Source organism: Hyaena hyaena, unplaced genomic scaffold (assembly GCF_003009895.1).
Source record: "Hyaena hyaena isolate Hyena2069 unplaced genomic scaffold, ASM300989v1 scaffold_1030, whole genome shotgun sequence".
In the NCBI taxonomy this organism is placed as follows: Eukaryota; Metazoa; Chordata; class Mammalia; order Carnivora; family Hyaenidae; genus Hyaena; species Hyaena hyaena.
In genome coordinates, this window is record NW_024081660.1 from 316,438 (window position 1) to 335,309 (window position 18,872).

Here is an 18,872-nt window from a genome sequence, read left to right on the forward strand (position 1 = left end):
CTGCAGACAGCAGTCCTCTGGCTTGGCCCCAGCCTTCAGCATATCACCTGCCCCTGTGGGTGAGAAAACAGGAGCCAGTCTCCAGGACTGTGAAGAACTCCATTGCCTCCACACTGGAGCCTGGGAGCCATGGTGAGGGAAGGCTGAAGGAAGATGATGGTGTCCCTGCATCCCCCCTCCACAGAGTGGAGAGAACTTCAGATGGGGGAGGAAGAGGCTGACAGGAACACCCCAGGCTTAGGATCCCATTCTCCTCCTTGTAGGTTCCTCTCGCTGTTAACAAGATTCTTCCATAGGGATTTAGAATGTGGAGATCCCATCCCATGGCTACCCTGCACCCTGCAGAAGGATGCACAGGTAGGCCCCTCAGGTTGGGAGTGGTCTTCTCACCAGCAGAGCTAAGGTTCTGCCGCTTCCTGTCCCTGGGGGGCAAGTGGAGTTACCAGGGCAACAGGCTAAAATAAATCTTGTCTAGGGAAGGCCAAGGGCAATGTTGTTGCTAAGGCAACTGATTAGGCCAGTGTTTGGCTCCAGGTTTTTCCTGGTACCCAGCAGGCTAAATCACCTGGCACTGATTACCACTGTTGCCCAGAACCCAAGTACTCCAATCCCTGCTGCTTCCTGCTCTATCCGTACCCAGCACTTAGGGTTTCAGTGACACAAGGTGGTCTGGAGCTGGACTCTGTGACAGCAGCTGTGAGTTCACAAGGACTGGGGGCGGGGGGTGCCGCACGGTGGCCTGGTCGATGCAGAGTGAGAAGGAGTAGGGATGAAGAGGCCCTCTGTGGATAGCTTCAAATCAAGCCTGGAGAATAAGGCTCCAGGCCAGGAGCGCCACAGGTCCTTAGGCCCTGTTCCTCAAAGCAGCACTGGGAAGGGGAGGGGCCTGCAGATCCCTTTTGTGTCCTTGCTACTTTGCACCTGGTACATGTGTCAAGGCCACACTGGAGGCAATGGCCTTTAGCACACTTCTGTTTTGGTGGCCACTTACGGAACCATCACATACCTGCCTCTCCCTGGTCAACATCCAACAATAGTGGTGGCTGCCACTGGCCCCAGTGCTCACATGCGCTGTCTGCATGTCTCCTGCACTCTGCGGGGGGGGGGGGGGGGTATGGCTGAGCCAGAGGCACCTGGAGGGGGGACCTGGCCACCACCTGCCTCTAGCCAGATGCCTATCCTCATGATGCTGGTTGGCTCCCTGCATTTCCCCCTCAACATGATGATGAAAGGCTATTTGAGGATCCTAACTTCCACACACAGTGCACCTTTGGCTTCTCCAGTATTCCAGAAGAGTCTTCCTCACAGGCCTGGGAAATGGAGAAGCGTGGGTGGTAAGCCCTGCCCTCCCAGCTCAGGCTGTCGTGGCCTATGGACTAGTCTGAGAAAAAGAAGCTTCCCTTGCTTCAGTATTCTTGCTATATCTCCTTCCCTACCTAACCGCCCTCCCCATATACCATTTATAATAGGTTTAAGACTCAGTTGCCCACTTCCCCTCCTCGACCTTCACCAACCCCGCCTCCCCCCCACCCCCCCGCCTTTAGCTATCTTACTTGCCATGAGAGTGATAGCCAAAGTCCTCTAAGGCTCCCACCCATGTGTCAACTTCTGGTGGTGTGTCTTGCAGAGTATGTGATGACCAGCCCCATCATCCAAGCAGGAGTTGTGGTCCTTGCAAGGGTCAGAAAAGGGTGTAAAATGTCTGAACCCCATCTCCGTCTCAAATCTCTTAGGATGGGGTTCCCCCACCAGAGAGTCTGCACCTCTGGTCAGAGCCTTCAGATGGCCCATGGTGGCATTTTGGGACAGTGGTGGTAAGAAGGGACGGAGGGCAGCAGGAGGGCAGTGCCCCTGAGAGATGGTGTCTTCCTCCACCGGTTCTCCCCCAATGTTCCCTTGACTGGAATTCTGGTGGAATGGTCTATGCACAGAGACCAATCCAGAAGTTAACTTATCTGAAGAACCCTCCTATCACCCTAAACCCAGAGAGAAACTAAACCTTCAACTCTTCTGAAATCAGCACAGCCCAGTGATTGGTGGCCCTGGCTCCTAGGCTGGCTTGGGAAGGAAAGATACAAAACCTTTCCTGGGTGGGAACGGGGGACACAGGAGCCAGACGCCTAGATCCTGAGTGGCCAGTGTCAGGAGCAAAAGGCAGTGCTGCTGTAAGGGCGGTCCCCTAATTGACCGGACTGCGGACTCTTGCTCAGTAGCCTCTGACACAGTTCCACTCACATTCGCCTCACTTGGTCGCTCCCCTGGCAGTCAGCTCGGATCCGTAGAGCCGCCCACACACTCCCCGCCTCTGCAACCCCAGCCCAAGGGTGGTTGGGGTGGGGTGGAGGCTGCCCCTCCCAGCCTTCCCCATCAGACTTCACAGCCCCCGGTGCCCAGCGCTCAGGTCGCACGAGGGTTAACCTCGCGGGGGGTGGGGACTCTGGAGCGGTAGGCAAAGGGAGGGAAAGGACACCAGGCGGCCCAAGGCGTGGGGAGGGCCGGGCCGGGCAGCTACTGGGGTACACGCTGCGCGTAGCAAGAGGCCACCGCAGACCCCAGGCCCCAAACTTCAAGTCGGAAGCTGAGGTGAGACGCTGGGCATAAAGACAGGTGGCAACCTGTTAGGACGCTGCCCCCCTCCCTGGAAACGGCCACCTCCACCCTACCGAGTCTCAAGCCCCTACTGCGGCCACTATATTGCCTTTGGCCCATGATGAAGCCGGGAGACGGTAGTCCCAGGGCGGCCCCAGAGGCCGAGCCGGGCGACGTGCCCCTGGTTCTGCCGCGGCCCTGGGCCTGTCCGGCTGACGTGCGGCTCTGCGGCCATCTTCGGAAGCAGAAGTCCCAGCGCCTCCGCTTCTTCGTGCTGCGCGCGGACCCGCCGAGCCTAGAGTGCTACGAGAGCGAGAAGAAATTCCGTGCCGGCCGAGCGCCGCCCAAGCTCAGCGTGAGCTTGGCGGGCGCGTGCACCATCAGCACGCGCGTGGACGCGCGCCAGCGCCACCTGATCGTCCTGTACACGCGTGACCGCAGCCTGGGTGTGGCGGCGGCCTGCGAGGCGGAGCAGCAGGCGTGGTATAGCGCCCTGCTCGAGGTGCGCGCAGCCGCGGGTGAGGCTGGAGCCCTGGGCAGGTGGAGACGGGCTGGGGGTGGCAGCCCGGAGCTAGGGTTTGGGTGATCGTGGGTTTCGTTTATCGTAGGTTGTCCCTCCCGGTAAGTCTTGGAAAATCAAGTTCAAACATGAAAGGTTAAGACGTTAATTCTCAGGGCACAGAAAATTCTCCAACCTCCCAGCCCAGGAGCCCCCTGTGACCAGCCCACTCTCTCTCCAGGTCCCAGCTTTCAGGAGGACCCCAGGGCCTGGATCCTCGCTCCATTTCAGGACGTCTGGCCTGTGACGCTGCAGCCCAAGGGACTGGGGCGGACACGAGGCCTGGGCAGCGGCCGCTATCGCCTGTGCCTGGGTTCGGGGGTGCTGAGCCTGCTACGGAAGCCCAAGGGCAGAGGCTCTGGAAGCACCCAGACTTCGCAGCCGCCTGCCCTGCGCCTGTCCCTGCTCAGCGTGCGCCGCTGTGGCCACGCAGACTCTTTCTTTTTCCTGGAACTCGGCCGCTCGGCACCCACGGGTCCTGGGGAGCTGTGGCTACAGGCGCCCGACGCCGTGGTGGCCCAAAGCATTCACGAGACCGTACTGGCCGCCATGAAGCAACTCGGGGATGATGGTACCAGTGGCAGGGCTGAGCCACTGCCAAGGGCTATGAGCGTTTATAGACCCTCTGTCTCCCAACCTTATGCGACCCTAGCCTCGGCAGCCCAATCAAGCGGTCTGAGCCATCGCGGGGTCGTGGGTGAGAGGATAGAGAAAGCAACCCCTGAGACCCTAGCGACGCTGGCAGCCTTGCACCCCGGAGAACTGGAACAGGGCGGGGGCTATGTAGCCATGGGAGCCAGGAGCGACTATGAGCCCATGGGGGGTGGCGAAGCAGGTGGCTACATGGTGATGGCGCCCCCGGGCCTTGCGGCCTCTGTCCACACCCCTCCGCACAAGCAGCTCCGTGGCTGCAGGGGCACTGAATATGTGCCCATGACCCACTTTCTGCCAGGGTCCTTTCCCTCGAGTTCCCTGCCTGGTTCCTATAAGCCCGGGCCCAGGAGGCAGGGACCTTCCTTTCAAGGGCCCCCTCCCGGGGTGGGGGAATGTTGGGGACTGGCAGGGGCTCATCCCTGCTTGCAGTCACCTTCAGAGCTAGCAGGAGAGTACGTGTGCATCAAGTACGTGGCCCAGGACTACTTGGGAATGGGCTCTGCCATACAAGACCCGGCTAACAGCCACCTCAACTACATAGACCTAGACCTGGTGCCTCCACTGGAGGCTCAAGGCGACGCCCCAGGGTCCGGCATTCACCGCCCATACAGCTATGCCCGCATCGAGTTCCAGAACCTCAGGGAGGTTCCAGTGAGGAGACCCGGGCAGCCCCGTACGGTCTAGCTTACCTATGGATGAGGAGGGGAGAGAAAACAGAGCAAATGCCTCCCTGCTGGTTCCCCTCAACTCCTCCCCTCACCATTCCCAAGGTAGAGAGGCTCTCAGGTCCCCCTGGACCTGTGACTTGCAGAAAGCTCTGAGCTGCCCTTTACAGCCTCCTGCCCACTCTGCCCCTTCCAGATGTGGTGCCTGGGAAATCTTCAGGAAAAGGTCCCCAAGAAGCGGGATTCTTTTAAGGGAGAAAATTCTAGAACCACCCTCCCTTCTTGCCACCCACAAACCCCCAGCAAAGCCCTGAACCTTTCTCTCCTGGCAGAGTTCCTGAAGCATCACTCCAGACTCCCAGGCCGGTCTTGGCCCCCCTCCCCGTCTCTGATGACTTCTCTCACATGGACCTGCTCCTCCCTACCTGCCTTGTGGGCCTGCTTTGTGTCTCCTCCCAGCCAAAGAAATAAGCCCCAGCCCCAGAGCTCAACTCCCAAGACCCCAAGCAAGAGGGCTGAAAGCACCAGGTACTTTACCTCTACTGCTTCCCACAAGTGCTGTGCCACCCCCTTACTCCCTGATTTCCCTCTCCCAGCACCAGCCACGTGTTCACACAATCCTCCCTTCCATAGAGCCTGGCAGAGCTGATAGAGTTCTTGTTTCCATATACTGTGGACTGTACTGTGGATCCCACACACCCTGCCCTATTAAAGGTGTCCTCCTTGGTCAGTCTGGAAAGGTCTTAGGTCCATGGATTCCCCTGACCTACTGTAGGGGAGACCAAGGAACAACACGAATTTGAAGGGAGGGCAGCCTAAGCCATGTAGAGGAAAAGACCCCATCCCTGTCTCCATGTCCCGCTCTGCTACTCACAACAAAGAGCCTGTTTGCAAACCAACACTTTTATTGTTCAACAGAACCTGTCTGGGGGAGTAGGAGACCCACTCCGTGCCCAGAAGGGGTATGTTCAATGGGTGTCTGGGGTTTGAGGGGCAGATGGGTCAGTGCAGTGAGAACAGCTGGGGCCACTGCTGGGGCCTCCGTGGTCAGATACAGGGTCTGGGGGGCCAGCAGGGGGCGTGGGAGCCTCCGAAGCCACAGGTCTAGGAGCCCCCTGGCTCATCTGCAGGAGGCCAGTGAGGGCGATGAGCTCAGGCCCACTGAGCCAGGCAGTAGAGCAGCCAGGGGATGGAGTGCGGAGCACCCAGGGAGACATGATAGGAGGTGGGAGCAGCAACTTCAGAGAGCCCATCACCTGAGGAGAGAGAAGGGGGAAGTGTCTCCTCCGGAGCCCTGCATGAGAACTAGGGTGAGGCCAGGGCGGGAATGAGACTCACCTGCTGAGAGGCCTCCGAGAGGTACAGGGGAACACGCTGCCCACGTGGCAGCAGAGGATCTGAAAGAAAGACATCTTCACAGCACATCACCGGGAACCCTGGAGAGGAGAAGCTGGTAGGGGGTTCCTGCATTGGCGAGGGCTGCACCGGTTCCCGGAGGAGCTCGTGCAGGGCCACTCCAGAGCCCTGGGCACCAAGCAAAGTACCTGCATCCCTGGGCACATGCTCTCCATTCTGATGTCCTGTTGCAGAGGCCAGGGACCTGAGGTCCCGGCCTGAGGCTGCCTCGTACAGCGGCCACAGTGAGGGATGACACAAAGTCCGGCCTGAGAAGGAGGTGCCAGATGAACAGGTGGGCCCCTGTGGAGGGGGCACGACGAAACACTGGAGCTTGGGCTCCCTCCAAGGCACCTCTGCCCCACCCCCAGGCCAGAGCCATAGGTACTCCCAACTCACCCACACCTGCTGGGGTCCTGCTTTAGCCTTGTAGTTGGGATCCCACGGTGCTAACACGGTCATCCTTGAGGGAGCCACCTCCCAGGCCATCTGGGGGGACAGGGCAACTGTGGGGTGGGGGACAAAGATTAAAACAGGCTTGGGAGTCGGTGTAAGGGTCTTGTAGGGTAAAGGCCACAAGGCCTGAACCTACCTGGGGTTCCCGGGGAGTGCTCCGCAGCCAGGCCTGGCGGGGGCCGGGGCAGCAGCTGCTCTCTCCGGCTCCAGGAGGGCCTTCGCGACCAGGGCTGTGGGCTGGGAGCGGGAGGTACTGAGGTGCACCGGTCACAGCCTCCCTCGGGTACTTCCCAGGCAGGGCCGAGGGTGCCCGGCGCAGGGAGTCTGAGCACAACCATTTTTCGGTGTCGGCAATGGAGATCTCACACTGTGGGCCCCCTATCGGACTTCCCTCCCGCCCAGCCCCTCACCTGTCCTGTGGGGGAGCTCCTGGCTCCCCCAGGGCTTCCTCTCCAGAGGTCGAGGCCTCCTCGGGGTCACTGCCGGCCGAAGGGCCATGTTCCTCGAGCTCCTGCTCTTTGGCCGCGTCCCACCGCCGAGGCGGCCCGGGGAACATGCCTTGTCTTGGGAGGAGGGCAGCGCACGCCAGCAGCTCCGTGCCCCGCGTCCGCGCGGTCTGCGCCTCCCACCTCGCAGCACGCAGCCCCACGCGGCCCTCTCACGGCCCCCACCTCCCGCAGCAACCCGCCCATCTCGCGGGGCCTCGCGGCCACGCCGACGCCCAGCACGTTTCCGACGCCCAGCACGTTTCCGGGCCACGTGGCGCGCGCTCCCGCCGGGATCCCGCGGACGCCCCCTGGCGGCAGGGGTGGCTGGGTCCGCCCATGGCGCCTGGGTCCGCCCATGGCGCCTGGCGCGGGGAACTACATAACTCCGACACCAACGCGGAGGTGACCACTTCTCCGTGACGCACCACTTTCATTCACAGATGGACACACACACACACACACACACACACACACACACACGGAACTACATAACCCCGACACGATGGACACACAGACACGCGGGGAACTACATAACCCCGACACCAATGCGGAGGCGACCACTTCCCCGCGACGCACCACTTTCATTCACAGATGGATGGACACACACTGGACACACACACATACACACACACACACACACACACGGCAGCCTAGAGGGACACACACACACACACGGCAGCCTAGAGGGCCCGGGTTCTTTATTGCACTTGACACAAGACCCTCGGCCACACCTAGAGGCGGCCAGGGCGCCTTGCTGGTTGGAGCCGGCTTCCAAGCCCTTGGGAGGGCCCAGGGGAGCCCAAAGAACAGGGCCAGGCCCAAGGCCGCCCTCACCAGAGTCCTTGCTAGAAAGCGGAAGCCGGGGTGGCTGTCTTCTCTGTTCCTGGGTTCCAGGCCAGGTCGGGGCCCTGAGCCCCTACCTCAACCCTATGGCCTTTCCAGCAGTGCGTGGACGACAGCAGCGATGTAGGGGAGGCCCCTTCCTGGGGCCCCCTCCTCTTCCAGGATGTGGTGGGACTGGCACAGGGACTCCTGGGGGGGAGGGGCCCGGGTTAAGTTCCCTATGTCACCTCATTCTCTCGGCTTCCCTGCCCTTCCTGGGAGCAGGGTGGGTGAAACCCCAAAGAAGCCTGGGCAAACAGGGCTGACAGGACAGTCCTTCTAGGTGGAGGCAGCAAAGGTCAGGGGCACCCTAGACACGGCCTGGGACAAATGAGATGCAAGGAAGCTGCCAGCAGGTAACAGAAGGGAGATGACACAGGGGGCCAAGGCTCAGGGGAGGAGACACCTGTTATTTCCAGAGGGAAATGCTGGAGTAGGCAGGCTGGCACACAGAGCCCAAGGGGCACGGCCAGGGCTGGGCCGGGCCGCAACAGGGGCAGACACAAACACACACACACACACAGGCGGCCACAGTCTGTACAATTTATACACAGAGACAGGGACCCAGCCTGGGCCCCTGCATCTCCTACAAATATAGAGTTCTCTCTACAAAACATAGATAATTTAGCTCCCCATAACAGTGGGGGGACCAGGATGGAGGGACGGCACAAGGAAGAAGGTTGAGATCTACCCTCTGAGGGAACAGAGGGGAGGGCAGGGCCTGGAGGGAATGAAGGCACCATCAGCACAGAGAGGTGAGGGGCACGGGAAGGGGCTACAGGAGGGTGGCCAGAGGCTGGGGGCCCAGGGTCTGGGGGAACCAGAGTGGGGCCTCTGAGGTCAGTGTGTGTGAGAGGATAGGGTTCACTAGTGTCTTTGGTAGGGGCTGAAGGCACCACTGGTAGGGACGGGGGTTGCACAGGAGTCTTATAAATAGAAATAGGTGGAAGGGGCGGGAGAAAGGGTGACTTCAGGTCCTAGGAACCCAGGAGCCGAGTGTAGATGACATAGAGCAGCAGCATGAGGACCACGTAGAAGAGGATGAAGCCGCCCAGACCAGAGGGGGGCCAGAGGGGTGGGGGGGCCCTGCCCCCCACCCGCTTCACAGCCTCCAGGGTGGTCCACAGCCCCTGGGCGGTGCCCTGGAGGAGATCCGAGGGCGAGCACAGGTCAGCCTGGGAAGGGAGAGTAGGACAGATGGACAAGGACAAAGAGCAGACGTCAGCAGCAGCAGCAAGACAATCCCTCCCCACCCCCTGCCCTCACGTGCCAGGCCTGAGCCACACCAACATGCAGAGTGCAGGGCAGGGACGCATGCAGGGCAGGGACGCATGCAGGGCAGGGACTTGTGGACGTGGTTCCTTCTGGGGAGCAGACACCCCTGTGGATGGAACCCTGCCATCCATGTGGAGTGCTCAGCTGAGCCCAGGACGTCGCCACTCTATAGTAGGGACTGGCCCCGGGGCTCCTGAGAACACTGCCCCCATACCTCAGGCACCCCCATTTTTCGACAGGCTTCTAAGAAACTCTCCACATTTTTCCGAGACTTGAGAGCACTGAGTTTTGGCTGTGGGCAGGCGAGAGAGGAAAAAGAAGAGAGTAAGAGAGGCCCCGGCAGTCCTCTGTCCTACTTCCCACCCCGGGACACCACTGACCACAGCAGGTGAGGGCACGTGGATGAAGGGCACAGAGCGGGGCCGCAGCTGGTTGGCCAGCTGACAGAGGATGACCCCATTGGCCAGAACCTCCCCCAGGTCCTCAGGCAGGGGCCGCTGCAGTCGGGACTCAAGGACCTAGGGGGGAGGAGGATGAAGGAGTAGCAGTCAGGGTCAGTGGGGACCCCCACCCGTCGCTTCCGTCCTCGAGGAGACCCCCACAGGGTGTGACGGAGCCACCTCCCCGCCCCCACAGATCCCACCTCTCTCACCTGACGCAGTTGTGCCATCAGCTCCTTCTCGTCCAGAATCTGGGGGGGTCGCCGAGGCCTCACAGCAGAGTCTGGTGAGGAAGGGCCTGGAGAAAAAGGAGGAATGTGGGCTGTCTCTACCACCCACCACCAACTTTCCAGCTGGGTCACTGTGTCTGGCACCCACATCTCCTGCCTCTGTGCTTGGGGGGATTTTCAGCACAAAGGGACAATAGACTGGAGAACTCCCAGGCCAGAAGGGGTGACCGCAGCCCAGGGGTTAGTGCTGGGTTAGCCCTGGGGACAGGGAGAAACCCACCTGAGCCACTCTGAGAGGAAGAACGGAAGAGGAAGCTGTTTGGTCTCTGAATGGAGCCTAGCGGCCGGGGAGCAGGCACTGTTGCTGGGGGCCAAGGCCAGAGGGCAGGTGAGAAAGACACTCCTCAGAGTCCCACGCTTCCCTCAGGCCACCAGGCCCCAGCCACCCCCTCACCTACACAGTCCCCCATCCTCTTCCCAAAGTCCCTGTCCAACCTGGTCCAGCTGCAGGAAGGGGCTCCTGAGAGGCAGGGGTGGGGGCAGGGGCGGGGGCTGCCTGCCCCCCTGAAGCTCCCAGTTGGGTGGCACTGGACTTGGGCATGCCGCTGAGGACAGACACAAAGTGATTTAGAAGGAGTGGTCAGGAGAGGGTGTGCAGGGAGACGGCTCAGGGAGGTGGAGTCGGGGAGGACACATACTTGTAGGAGGCCTGAGTGGATGAGGCCGCAGTACCTCCGCCAGCAGCCCTGACCCCCAGTTTCACAAAACTAGAAAGCAAAGGAGATGTGGGGTCGGCAGTGCAGGAAGGGGACCCGCAAACCCTGAGGGGCTGAGTAGCTCATGAGGGCTCATTTCCAAAGCCCCCCACCTCACCCTGCCCCTCCCCTCTGCCCACACCTGTCCTTCCGGGGGCCCCCCCACACTCCGCTATGCTGCTGCTGCTGCTGCTGCCGCTCCCGTTCCTGCCATAACTGCAAGGTGTCCGGACGCCGCCGCTCCTCGCCAGCCGGCTCCTCCCGCCTGGCAGAGGGAGGGGCAGAGGCAGGAGCAGTGAGGCAGAGCAGGGTCAGGAGGGAAGGGAGGGTCCAGGGTGATAGGGTAAAGGGAGGAGGTGCCGGCTCAGATGGCTCTGGGGTACCTGCTGCTTGGTGCCTTCTCTCCGTCCCCTGCCACAGGGCTTAACTCTGGTGGCTGGGGCTCCTAAAGAAAGACCGGCAGAAGGGTTGAGGGAGAACCCGTTACCCCAAGACTTCACCAGCTCCCTCCCTCCGCTCTCCTGTCCCACAGGGCACAGCACACTACTGGGCACACGGACAGGGGCCAGATCCTCACCTCAGCAGCACCTCGCTCTTCATCCTCCCCAGGCACATGGCTGTCAATGAAGTCAATCTGCTCAGGGTCTCCGTCAGCTGGAGAGGCCAGGGCACGTCAGCAAGCAGATGGGGGCCTTTGGGACCCGTCCATTATCCCAGTCCCCTTATCCCGACCCCACCACTCACCAGAGCCATCCTCCCTCCGCTCCCTGGGCCCACGAGGCTCCCGGGCCAGCTCTGAGATTCGGAAGGACAACTCTGAAAATTCATCTGTTGACTGTAAATACAGAAATGCAAAAATGGGAGTCAGCTTCCCAGCAGTGCTGGGGGTTCATGGGGTTCAGGCCCTTGGTGTCTGCTGCTGAGCCAGCCTTTCCTCGAGATACTTGGGAAAGGGCAGAAGACCACTCCAGCCACCAACTGTCACTTTGACATTCAGAGGCACCAAGCAGAAGGTCCCGGCTCAGAGGTTCTCCCTGGGGGCTGAGACCCCTAATGTCCCTCGGAAAAGAGGCCCTTACCTCATTTCCAGACCACCGTTTGCTGCCGCTGTCAACGCTGTGAAAGCCTGAGTCTAGCCCACCATCGTACCGACGTCCCGGAAATAAGTCTTCAGCGGGGCTAGTGCCAGCCAGGGAGAGCTAGTCAGTCTGACATCGGGCGGCAACCCCTCTCATCTTCCCACCAAAACCCATGGAGTCCCACACTGCCAGAAAAAGGCAGCAAGTATCCAGGGGCTTCCTTCCTTCCCACTCGGAACTTACCAAGGACTGAAACTCGGGGGGCGGGAAGGAGCCAGGTCCCCCAGTGCAGACCCCCCACGCCGCCCAGCCTCTGTTGACAAGTACTTGAAGATGTGAAGCTTCCCCTTCAGGCAGATCTAGGTATAAAGAGCCACAAGGTAGGGGTTGGGGGCTCCCCCAGATCCTGCTTATCTGCAAAAGGGACACACCTCCCAACTCCTACCCACTCTCAGCTCTGTCCCCATGGTCTGCCCCAAACCCACCCCTCACCTGAGCAGGTGGGCTTTGCAGGGGGTTGCTGTCCAGCAGAATGACCTGCAGGTGCCTGAGGCGGCAGAAGGAGACCGGGATGCGGGAGACACGGTTACAGGAGAAATCCAGGCGGACAAGAGGAAGATCCCCCAGCTCTGGGGGTGGGTGAGGGAAGAGTCAGGAGCCTGCCCAAGGGGGTGGGGGGTCTTATGCTCACTTCCTCTGCCCTCTGCTCTGGTCAGCTGGCAACCCCTGGGTCCACCATAGGATGCCCTGGCTGGCTGAGAGCACTCCCCAGGAACAACCTACCTGCTTCCCTTCCTGCTCAAATCAGGCCCCCCTCCCTTAGATCCTGCCCAACTCATGTGCTTCTCTCCTTTTCCCCACCCTGCCCACTGCACACTTCAACCGTTCCTCCATCCCCAAGTGACCATCACAAGACCCAAACCAAACTGTGACACTGTGCAACTCAAAAACCTTCCATGACTTGCAGCCAAGGCTGCTGAGGGTGAGTGGCCTGTGCCCTGCACAAAGGACGCAGGCAGGAAGGGGCTGCGATTCCCCCTTGAACTTCACTGGATAAGCCCTTCCCGTCCTGAGCAAGGCTGTGCCCACCCACAAGAAAGGGTGCCTTTTTCTATTTCTCAAACACACACGGTTGGATTAGTGGTGGCCAGAGACACAGAATAAAAATCACCACTCCCTGGCCCAGTACAGTCAAGGTGTTCATGATCTGGCTCAGCCCACATTTCGCATCTCACTGCCCACTCTCACACCACGTCAAACAACCCTTCAGCCCCTCAGCTTCTGACCTTTCCACCTGTTGTTTGCTCAACTGGGACAATGTCATTTTTGCATCCATCTTTCAAAGCGCAGCTCAAGTGTTGCCTCCTCCATGAAATCTTTCCAGACACTTAGAACTCACTGCTCCTTCCTCTGTGTCCCCAGAGCATTTTGCTAGGGTCTCTTTTACGGCCCAGAGGGGATCCTGGTCAAATACTTGTTTAAACTGCTACTGACTCATAAGGAAAGACAGCCAGGGTAGGAGTAGGGGGAGCTCAGAGACAATGGGTGACCACCTGACTCCCCTCCCTTGTTTTTTAAGAACAAGATGAGCAAAGCTCAGGTCCTTCCCGCCTGGCTGTGGCTTGCCTTTCTCACCACATCCTGCCAGACCATGCTCCCTCCCACCACATGCTTTGCCCAAGGGGTTTCCTCTGCCTGAGATGCAGAAGGAAGGAAAACTTTCCTTCACAAACCAGCTCCTGCCATACCTCTGGGGCAAAGTCTTCTTCAAGTTCCCCAAGCAGAGCCACAGTGCCTTCCCTCCAGCTCCTGCAGCTCTTTAAGTGTCCTGTTCTAGCACTTTCCTCCACTTCTCTCCCCATGTAGCCAATACAGTTTAAGAGTTGGCCCCAGATCTGAGTGACATTATGCACATCTACCTGATGCCCACCTAAAACACAGGAAACACACAACAGTGCTGGCTGGCTAAAGGCAGGGGTGCTTGCTTTGGAGTAGAGGCTATCAAATGTTGGGGTGGATTACAGCTAGCTCGTTAAAATGGGGCTGCTCGGGCTCTGGCACATGGTTCCTCTGACTCAGAATCTCCAGGGAGGAGGTATAGGGCATCATCTGACTCAGGGGTGCTTGAGAGCTCCCACTGGGTGATTGAGGACACCGGGTGACGCTGCAGGCCCCTTCCAACCTTAGGATTCTACAGGGTGCCAACACACTCACTCACTCTCCTTTCTGTGCCTTGTTCCACATTTGTGAAATAGAGCTAATAACCCATGCCTTGTCAGCCTCAGAGGGTTGCCGGTTGAGAACAAATAAAATAATTTAGGGGGCGTTTCAGGGGTCAGTCAGTTAAATGTCGGACTCTTGATTTCGGTTCAGGTCATGATCTCATGGTTCGTGAGTTTAGTCTGCACATGGGGCTCCACACTGGCAATGCAGAGCCTGCTTGGGATTCTCCTTCTCTCCCTCTCTCTCTGCCCTCCCTGCTCAGGCTCTCAGTCTTTCAAAATAATTAAATAAAGTTTAAAAAATAGTTTCATTTGTTTTATACACTGCAAAACCCTAGGCAACTAAGGCATCAATGTTCTGTGAAGAGTCTTTGTCTGACTTCTCCAGTGTAGACAACACACACACACACTCTCTCTCTCACCCCTCCCCCCACCCGCCTTCCTTCCAGCTCTTCATTCTCCTTACCATCAGGGAGGGTGCTGAGCTGGTTCCTCCGAACACTGAGGTCCCGCAGGGAAGGGAGGCTACACAGCTCTGTGGGAAGGGACTGCAACTCATTGCCACTCACATCCTGCAATGAGGAAAGAAGTAGGGCAGGAGCCATAAGACCAGGAGCCATCAGGGGCACCTGCTGGTTCAGTCGGCTAAGTGGCTGACGCTTGATTTCAGCTCAGGTCATGATCTCATGGTTTGTGAGATCAAGCACCGCATCAGGCTCTGTGCTGACAGCGCTGACTGTTTGGGACTCTCTCGCTCTCACAATAAATAAATAAACATTAAAAACAACAACAACAACAAGAGCATCAGAAACTGCCTCCCATCTCTGGCCACTTCCCTGGGTCTCCACCTCTCCCCAGCTTCCCCCAAAAGTGTCTGGCTCGACAGTCCCTCCCCTTGCTGTGCTCCCCATGCTCACAAGCTGCCGCAGGCTTCCCAAGGCGCTGATATCGGGAGGCAGGGCTCCCAGTTTGTTGTTGCTGACAATGAGCACCCTCAGGGGCAGCTGGCAGATGTAGGGTGGCAGCGAGGACAACTGGTTTCGGCTGCGGAGGGGAGAAAGGCAGTGGGCTCACTCCCTAGGCATGGCATCCCAGGGTTGCCCTCTTTTCAGGGTCACCAGGAGGGGGATTCAGGGTACTGTGCACCGGGACTTGGGGCTGAGAAGGGTAAGCTCCCCACCCTGCACCCCCTCTCTGGCCATGCCTTCCTACCTGAGGTTGAGGTAGGTAAGGGCTGTGAGATTCCCCAAGGCTGGGTTCAGGCATCTCAGGCAATTGTGGTAGAGGCTCAGGCCCTCCAGGGACACCAGCTGGCATGCTGCCTCCGGCACCTCGGGGAACCGGTTCCGGGACAGGTCTAGGGGAAGCAAGTTATCAGGGGAGAGCTGTGGAAAGACCCAACCCTGGACAGAAGGACCCTGAACTTTCCCAGAGCCACCTGCCCAGAAGTCTGCCTCCCCTTCAGACCTGAAGAATCAAGCCTGGGCTCCCTGGAGACAACAAAGCTTTCTGCAAAACTTGAGCACATTGCAAGCACTTTACCAGAACAGCAAAGGGAAGGCAAAGCCCATAGGGTCACTGGGCTGGAGAAGCCCAGACTTAGAAAGACGAAATATGAATACCAGCTTCAAATACACAAACAGAGGGCTATCCTGGAAAGGGTGACTGGCTTCTAGAACTCTTGTGATTCCTGTTGTTCTATGGAAGGGCTAGTGCTCCAAAGAAAATACCAAGGTAATGGGGTGGGAGGCTCAAGATAAGAATATGGTCAACCTCTGAGCGAAACCACTGAGAAAGCTCATCCCTCCTTGGGAGCCTTGTCCCCAACCTCAACCTCTTTTTAACATAGGGGAGAAAGCAAGGGTCATTAGAGTCTGGCTCTAGAGACTAAATAAGTCTCCTGACACACTGGAAAATGGTTCTTCATCAGCTCCTGGAATAAGCAAGCCAGGTCCAAGGGTCTGTGAAGTAACAAACACTCAGGGACCAGGAGGGGAGGGCAAGCTGACCAACCTAGAGGTGGGAGCTAGAGTCCTCGGGTCCCTCCCATCCGAATACACTGTCCTCAGGACTGGCCTCCTTTCCACCTTCTTCCAGCCCCACCAGCCCCCCTCTACTTCCTCTCTTACTGACCCAGACTTTAGGCACTCAGCTCTTTGCAGGATCATGGTGTGGGTGAAGAGCAGAGGGAGGAGGAGAGAGTAAGACCTCTTACTACCCTTATTCTCAAGGGGTCGCTTGCTACTCCAATGAAAGGAGTCACCCATGGGGTTTCCACCAGTCTGGGGACGGTAACTGCTTAGAGCCCTGCAAGCAAGCCTGGGTTTTGGCTTCCTCTCCTCACCTGTACCAGGAGGGGCCCAGGGCCTGCTGCGGGACATTTCTGGCAATAGAACTTGGGTGAGCTTCTTAGACAGCCCTCCCCAGGAAGGGGTGAGTGAAAGCCAATGGGAGGGAAGCTGGGGTATATCCCCCAAGGAAATGAGTCTCGTGACAGGAAATGGAGTAGAAACAAGCTGTCAGGTTCTGTCTCTGGTGGGCCCTATGTTTACCAGGGTGGTGATAGCCTGAGGCACCAGGGCTCCTTCTTTCTCCCAATCTGCTCACAGCCCCAGTGCACAGAGAGAAGACCCATCAGGGAGAAGACCCAAGTTCCAGAGAGGGTGGGAGGGCCAGATGCAGGCCTCCTCCGCACACCTTCCACATGCCTGCTCTCCCTGCATCCCCAAATGCATGTGTGTGCAAGCGCATACGCTGTGGATGAAAGGGGTGGAGAAGACAAGCCAGGCTGAGGAGTGACAGGGGAAAAGGCTCGGAGCGGAAGGGAGCCCAGGCTGGAGGAGGCAGGGCACAGGAGGCACAGGATGTGGTCTGTGAGAGAATGAACTGCACTTCTCCTTTGTGAGGGCGGCCCCTCCCCGCCATCTCAGGATCCACCCTACTTTCAGGGGCCCCAAGGAACAGAGTCCAAGGGATACCAGAGACCTGTGCCCTAGGAAATATGCAGAGAAAACAGTGGGGTCAGAAAGAGTTGGGAAAACAGCAGACGGCTCAGGATAATCTGGCGGAGTGTTGAAGTGTTTAGTCTGGGTTGGAGGGCAGGGAGGTGTGGAGGGCAGTATACTTGCAACCCCGACTGTCACTTCCCCTTTTCACCCCAAACTATGAACCTTCTACTTGGGGAGCAGGGTCAGAGAACATTTTGGACAAGACAGATTCCACCTGGCCTACAACCTGGGCCCAGAAAGGTCTCAGGATTCCTGCGTGGAGGAAAGGACAGGGAGAGGTCCTCAGTAAACTGGGATTTTCCCACTGTGTCACATAAGCTCACTCAGGAGAACTGCCTGGACCCTGAGCCGGAATGCTGGGGGAGGAGGCGGGGAGGGGATAGGAGCTGGGAGGGGCCAGGGAGTTCTTGGTAGTTTTCCCCAGGAGTCCACTCACAGAGACAGAGCCCTAAGGAAGTAAAGAATAACATTTGGTCTTTGTCAAAAAACAAGCAAGGGGGAGGGGAAAGGGAACAGACGGCGAGTGTCACACAGCTGCTGAGGTCAATCTGGAGCTTGGGGGTTTGGCGGCTGGGGGAGAGGGAGAGGAATGGCTCCTGGGGCTCACCCATTCCCTGAACTCACTGCATGGTGGGCAAGTACGTTTCCCCAGCAACCCTAGAAAAGTGAGGAGGTTTAAACTGGTTCTCCCCAGAACAGTGGAGGAGAGTGTCTGGGCCCACTTGAGTGTTTGCAGGTGAACAGGCACCTGCTGGAGGAGAAATGCATGCAGTCAGGGAGCAGCGATTTCAGGACACTCAGCCAGCCCCAAGTCCCACCCCTGGGCTAGGCTGGGGTGGGGCTTCGGGAATGCGGTCCTCTGGCCCACTCCCAATCTCCACCCCCCAGCTGCCAGCCCAGGGTCATAGGTTGTTGCCTCCTGAGCAGCTGAGGCCTGACTCACCTGTCATGGTAGAGTCCCCCACACCCCACCATCAAGAGACACCCGGGAGGAGGGAGCATGATTAGAGGGATCTGTGTGGTGGAGGAGTGGAAGGGCAATCGAACAGTCTCTAGCTTCCCAGCACTCCAGGCCAGGAGATAAGATTTCCTTCCTTTCAGCAACTGCCTCAAGTCCCTCCCCCCACCCACCTCCCCGGGAAAGCAGACACTGAAATGGTAATTCTAAGGTCCCTATGAGGTCACAGGCTCCATTGTGATCTCACACTCGCAAGAAGGAGGGGGGAGTCTCAGATAAGGGGGTCAGAGATAATAGGTGGAAGAGCTTGAGGAGAAAACAGGAGAGGTGGAAGATTTGCTTCTTTCCATAGGCTTGCTGGGTGACAACTGGAGAAGGCCAGGGACCTTAGGGAGGCGGGACGACAAGCACAGTAAACAGAAGCACCAGGTTGTTAGGGGCGAATCCTAGGGAAGAGGGGGATCAAGGGCTGCTCGGATCTCGGTGGAACGGGGAAAGAGTTGGAGCCGAAGTGGAAGAAGAGAAAGAAGTCAATAGAGGGGCCCTTGGGGCTGCTTTAAGGAACGATCAGAACTGAGGTTGAAGAGGTCATGCAAATGAGCCAACCAGGTGAGGGGCGGGACCATTCTACAGGTGCGCACATATGCAAATAAAGAGGAGAAGACGGGGAACTCACAACGCTCGGTCAGGGCGCCGGGCGTTCGGTGCAAAGGAGAAATGCGTTCATTGTCCAGGAGTTCTCAGAGTGGGGAGGGGGGGGTTAGCAGGCTTATGCAAATCGGCAGGGTCGAGAACGCCGACGGTCAGGTGAAGGGGCGGGCCAGACTGCTGAGCCCGGTGAGAAACTAGGGGCGGGGATATGCAAATGAGGGTCCGGGCCAGGGACTGGGCCGAGTGCACTCACCAGCCTGGGTGATGTCTGACAGGTCGTAGCTGCGGGCCGCGCCCCGGGGGAAGTACTTCAAGCGCCGGTTGGACAGGTTCAGGGTCCCGGTGGCCACGGCCTCCTCTAGGGCCCGCTCTGCACTGCGGCTCCCGGGCAGACCCGGAGACCCCGGAACGGAGGTCGTGGCCGCCGCCTCCTCACCCCCGGCGGCGAGTGGGGCCGCTACCGCCGCCGCCATCCGCTCTCGGCGGCTCCCGCTGCCTGACTGACGGGACCGGCCGTCCCTCCTCCCCCCCTCCCCCTCTTTGGAGCCGCCGTAGTCGCTTCAAGG

The 18,872-nt window shown here is 58.9% G+C and overlaps 3 protein-coding genes across 13 annotated transcripts; 1 reads left to right on the forward strand and 2 right to left on the reverse strand.

Annotated features, from left to right (window-relative positions):
* The first annotated feature begins 2,710 nt into the window (after positions 1 to 2,710).
* Positions 2,711 to 5,167, forward strand: LOC120223687 (insulin receptor substrate 1-like). The gene is made up of 2 exons (XM_039221912.1): positions 2,711 to 3,125; positions 3,330 to 5,167. Exons 1-2 carry the CDS (start codon positions 2,711 to 2,713, stop codon positions 4,484 to 4,486), a joined length of 1,572 nt encoding a protein of 523 aa, XP_039077843.1. The 3' UTR covers positions 4,487 to 5,167.
* A 187-nt stretch (positions 5,168 to 5,354) lies between these two features.
* Positions 5,355 to 7,653, reverse strand: SAP25 (Sin3A associated protein 25). 7 transcript variants are annotated; one of them, XM_039221893.1, is made up of 6 exons: positions 6,729 to 7,653; positions 6,455 to 6,555; positions 6,262 to 6,351; positions 6,012 to 6,189; positions 5,806 to 5,903; positions 5,355 to 5,723 (listed from the first exon to the last, which is right to left on the reverse strand). In XM_039221893.1, exons 1-6 carry the CDS (start codon positions 6,814 to 6,816, stop codon positions 5,436 to 5,438), a joined length of 843 nt encoding a protein of 280 aa, XP_039077824.1. In that variant the 5' UTR covers positions 6,817 to 7,653; the 3' UTR covers positions 5,355 to 5,435. The 7 variants fall into 7 exon arrangements, with proteins under 7 accessions (XP_039077824.1, XP_039077823.1, XP_039077822.1 ...); XM_039221892.1 differs by having other exon boundaries at positions 6,262 to 6,368; XM_039221891.1 differs by having other exon boundaries at positions 6,455 to 6,642.
* LRCH4 (leucine rich repeats and calponin homology domain containing 4) lies at positions 7,650 to 18,830 on the reverse strand. 5 transcript variants are annotated; one of them, XM_039221885.1, is made up of 18 exons: positions 18,560 to 18,828; positions 14,902 to 15,046; positions 14,607 to 14,733; positions 14,156 to 14,261; positions 11,960 to 12,096; positions 11,711 to 11,826; positions 11,468 to 11,567; positions 11,133 to 11,223; positions 10,966 to 11,042; positions 10,772 to 10,833; positions 10,531 to 10,653; positions 10,332 to 10,400; positions 10,129 to 10,238; positions 9,914 to 9,997; positions 9,616 to 9,701; positions 9,344 to 9,481; positions 9,178 to 9,255; positions 7,650 to 7,838 (listed from the first exon to the last, which is right to left on the reverse strand). In XM_039221885.1, exons 1-18 carry the CDS (start codon positions 18,777 to 18,779, stop codon positions 7,734 to 7,736), a joined length of 1,974 nt encoding a protein of 657 aa, XP_039077816.1. In that variant the 5' UTR covers positions 18,780 to 18,828; the 3' UTR covers positions 7,650 to 7,733. The 5 variants fall into 5 exon arrangements, with proteins under 5 accessions (XP_039077816.1, XP_039077814.1, XP_039077818.1 ...); XM_039221883.1 differs by lacking the exon at positions 7,650 to 7,838 and adding an exon at positions 8,218 to 8,863; XM_039221887.1 differs by lacking the exons at positions 7,650 to 7,838; positions 18,560 to 18,828 and adding exons at positions 8,218 to 8,863; positions 17,641 to 17,740.
* Positions 18,831 to 18,872: the final 42 nt, after the last annotated feature.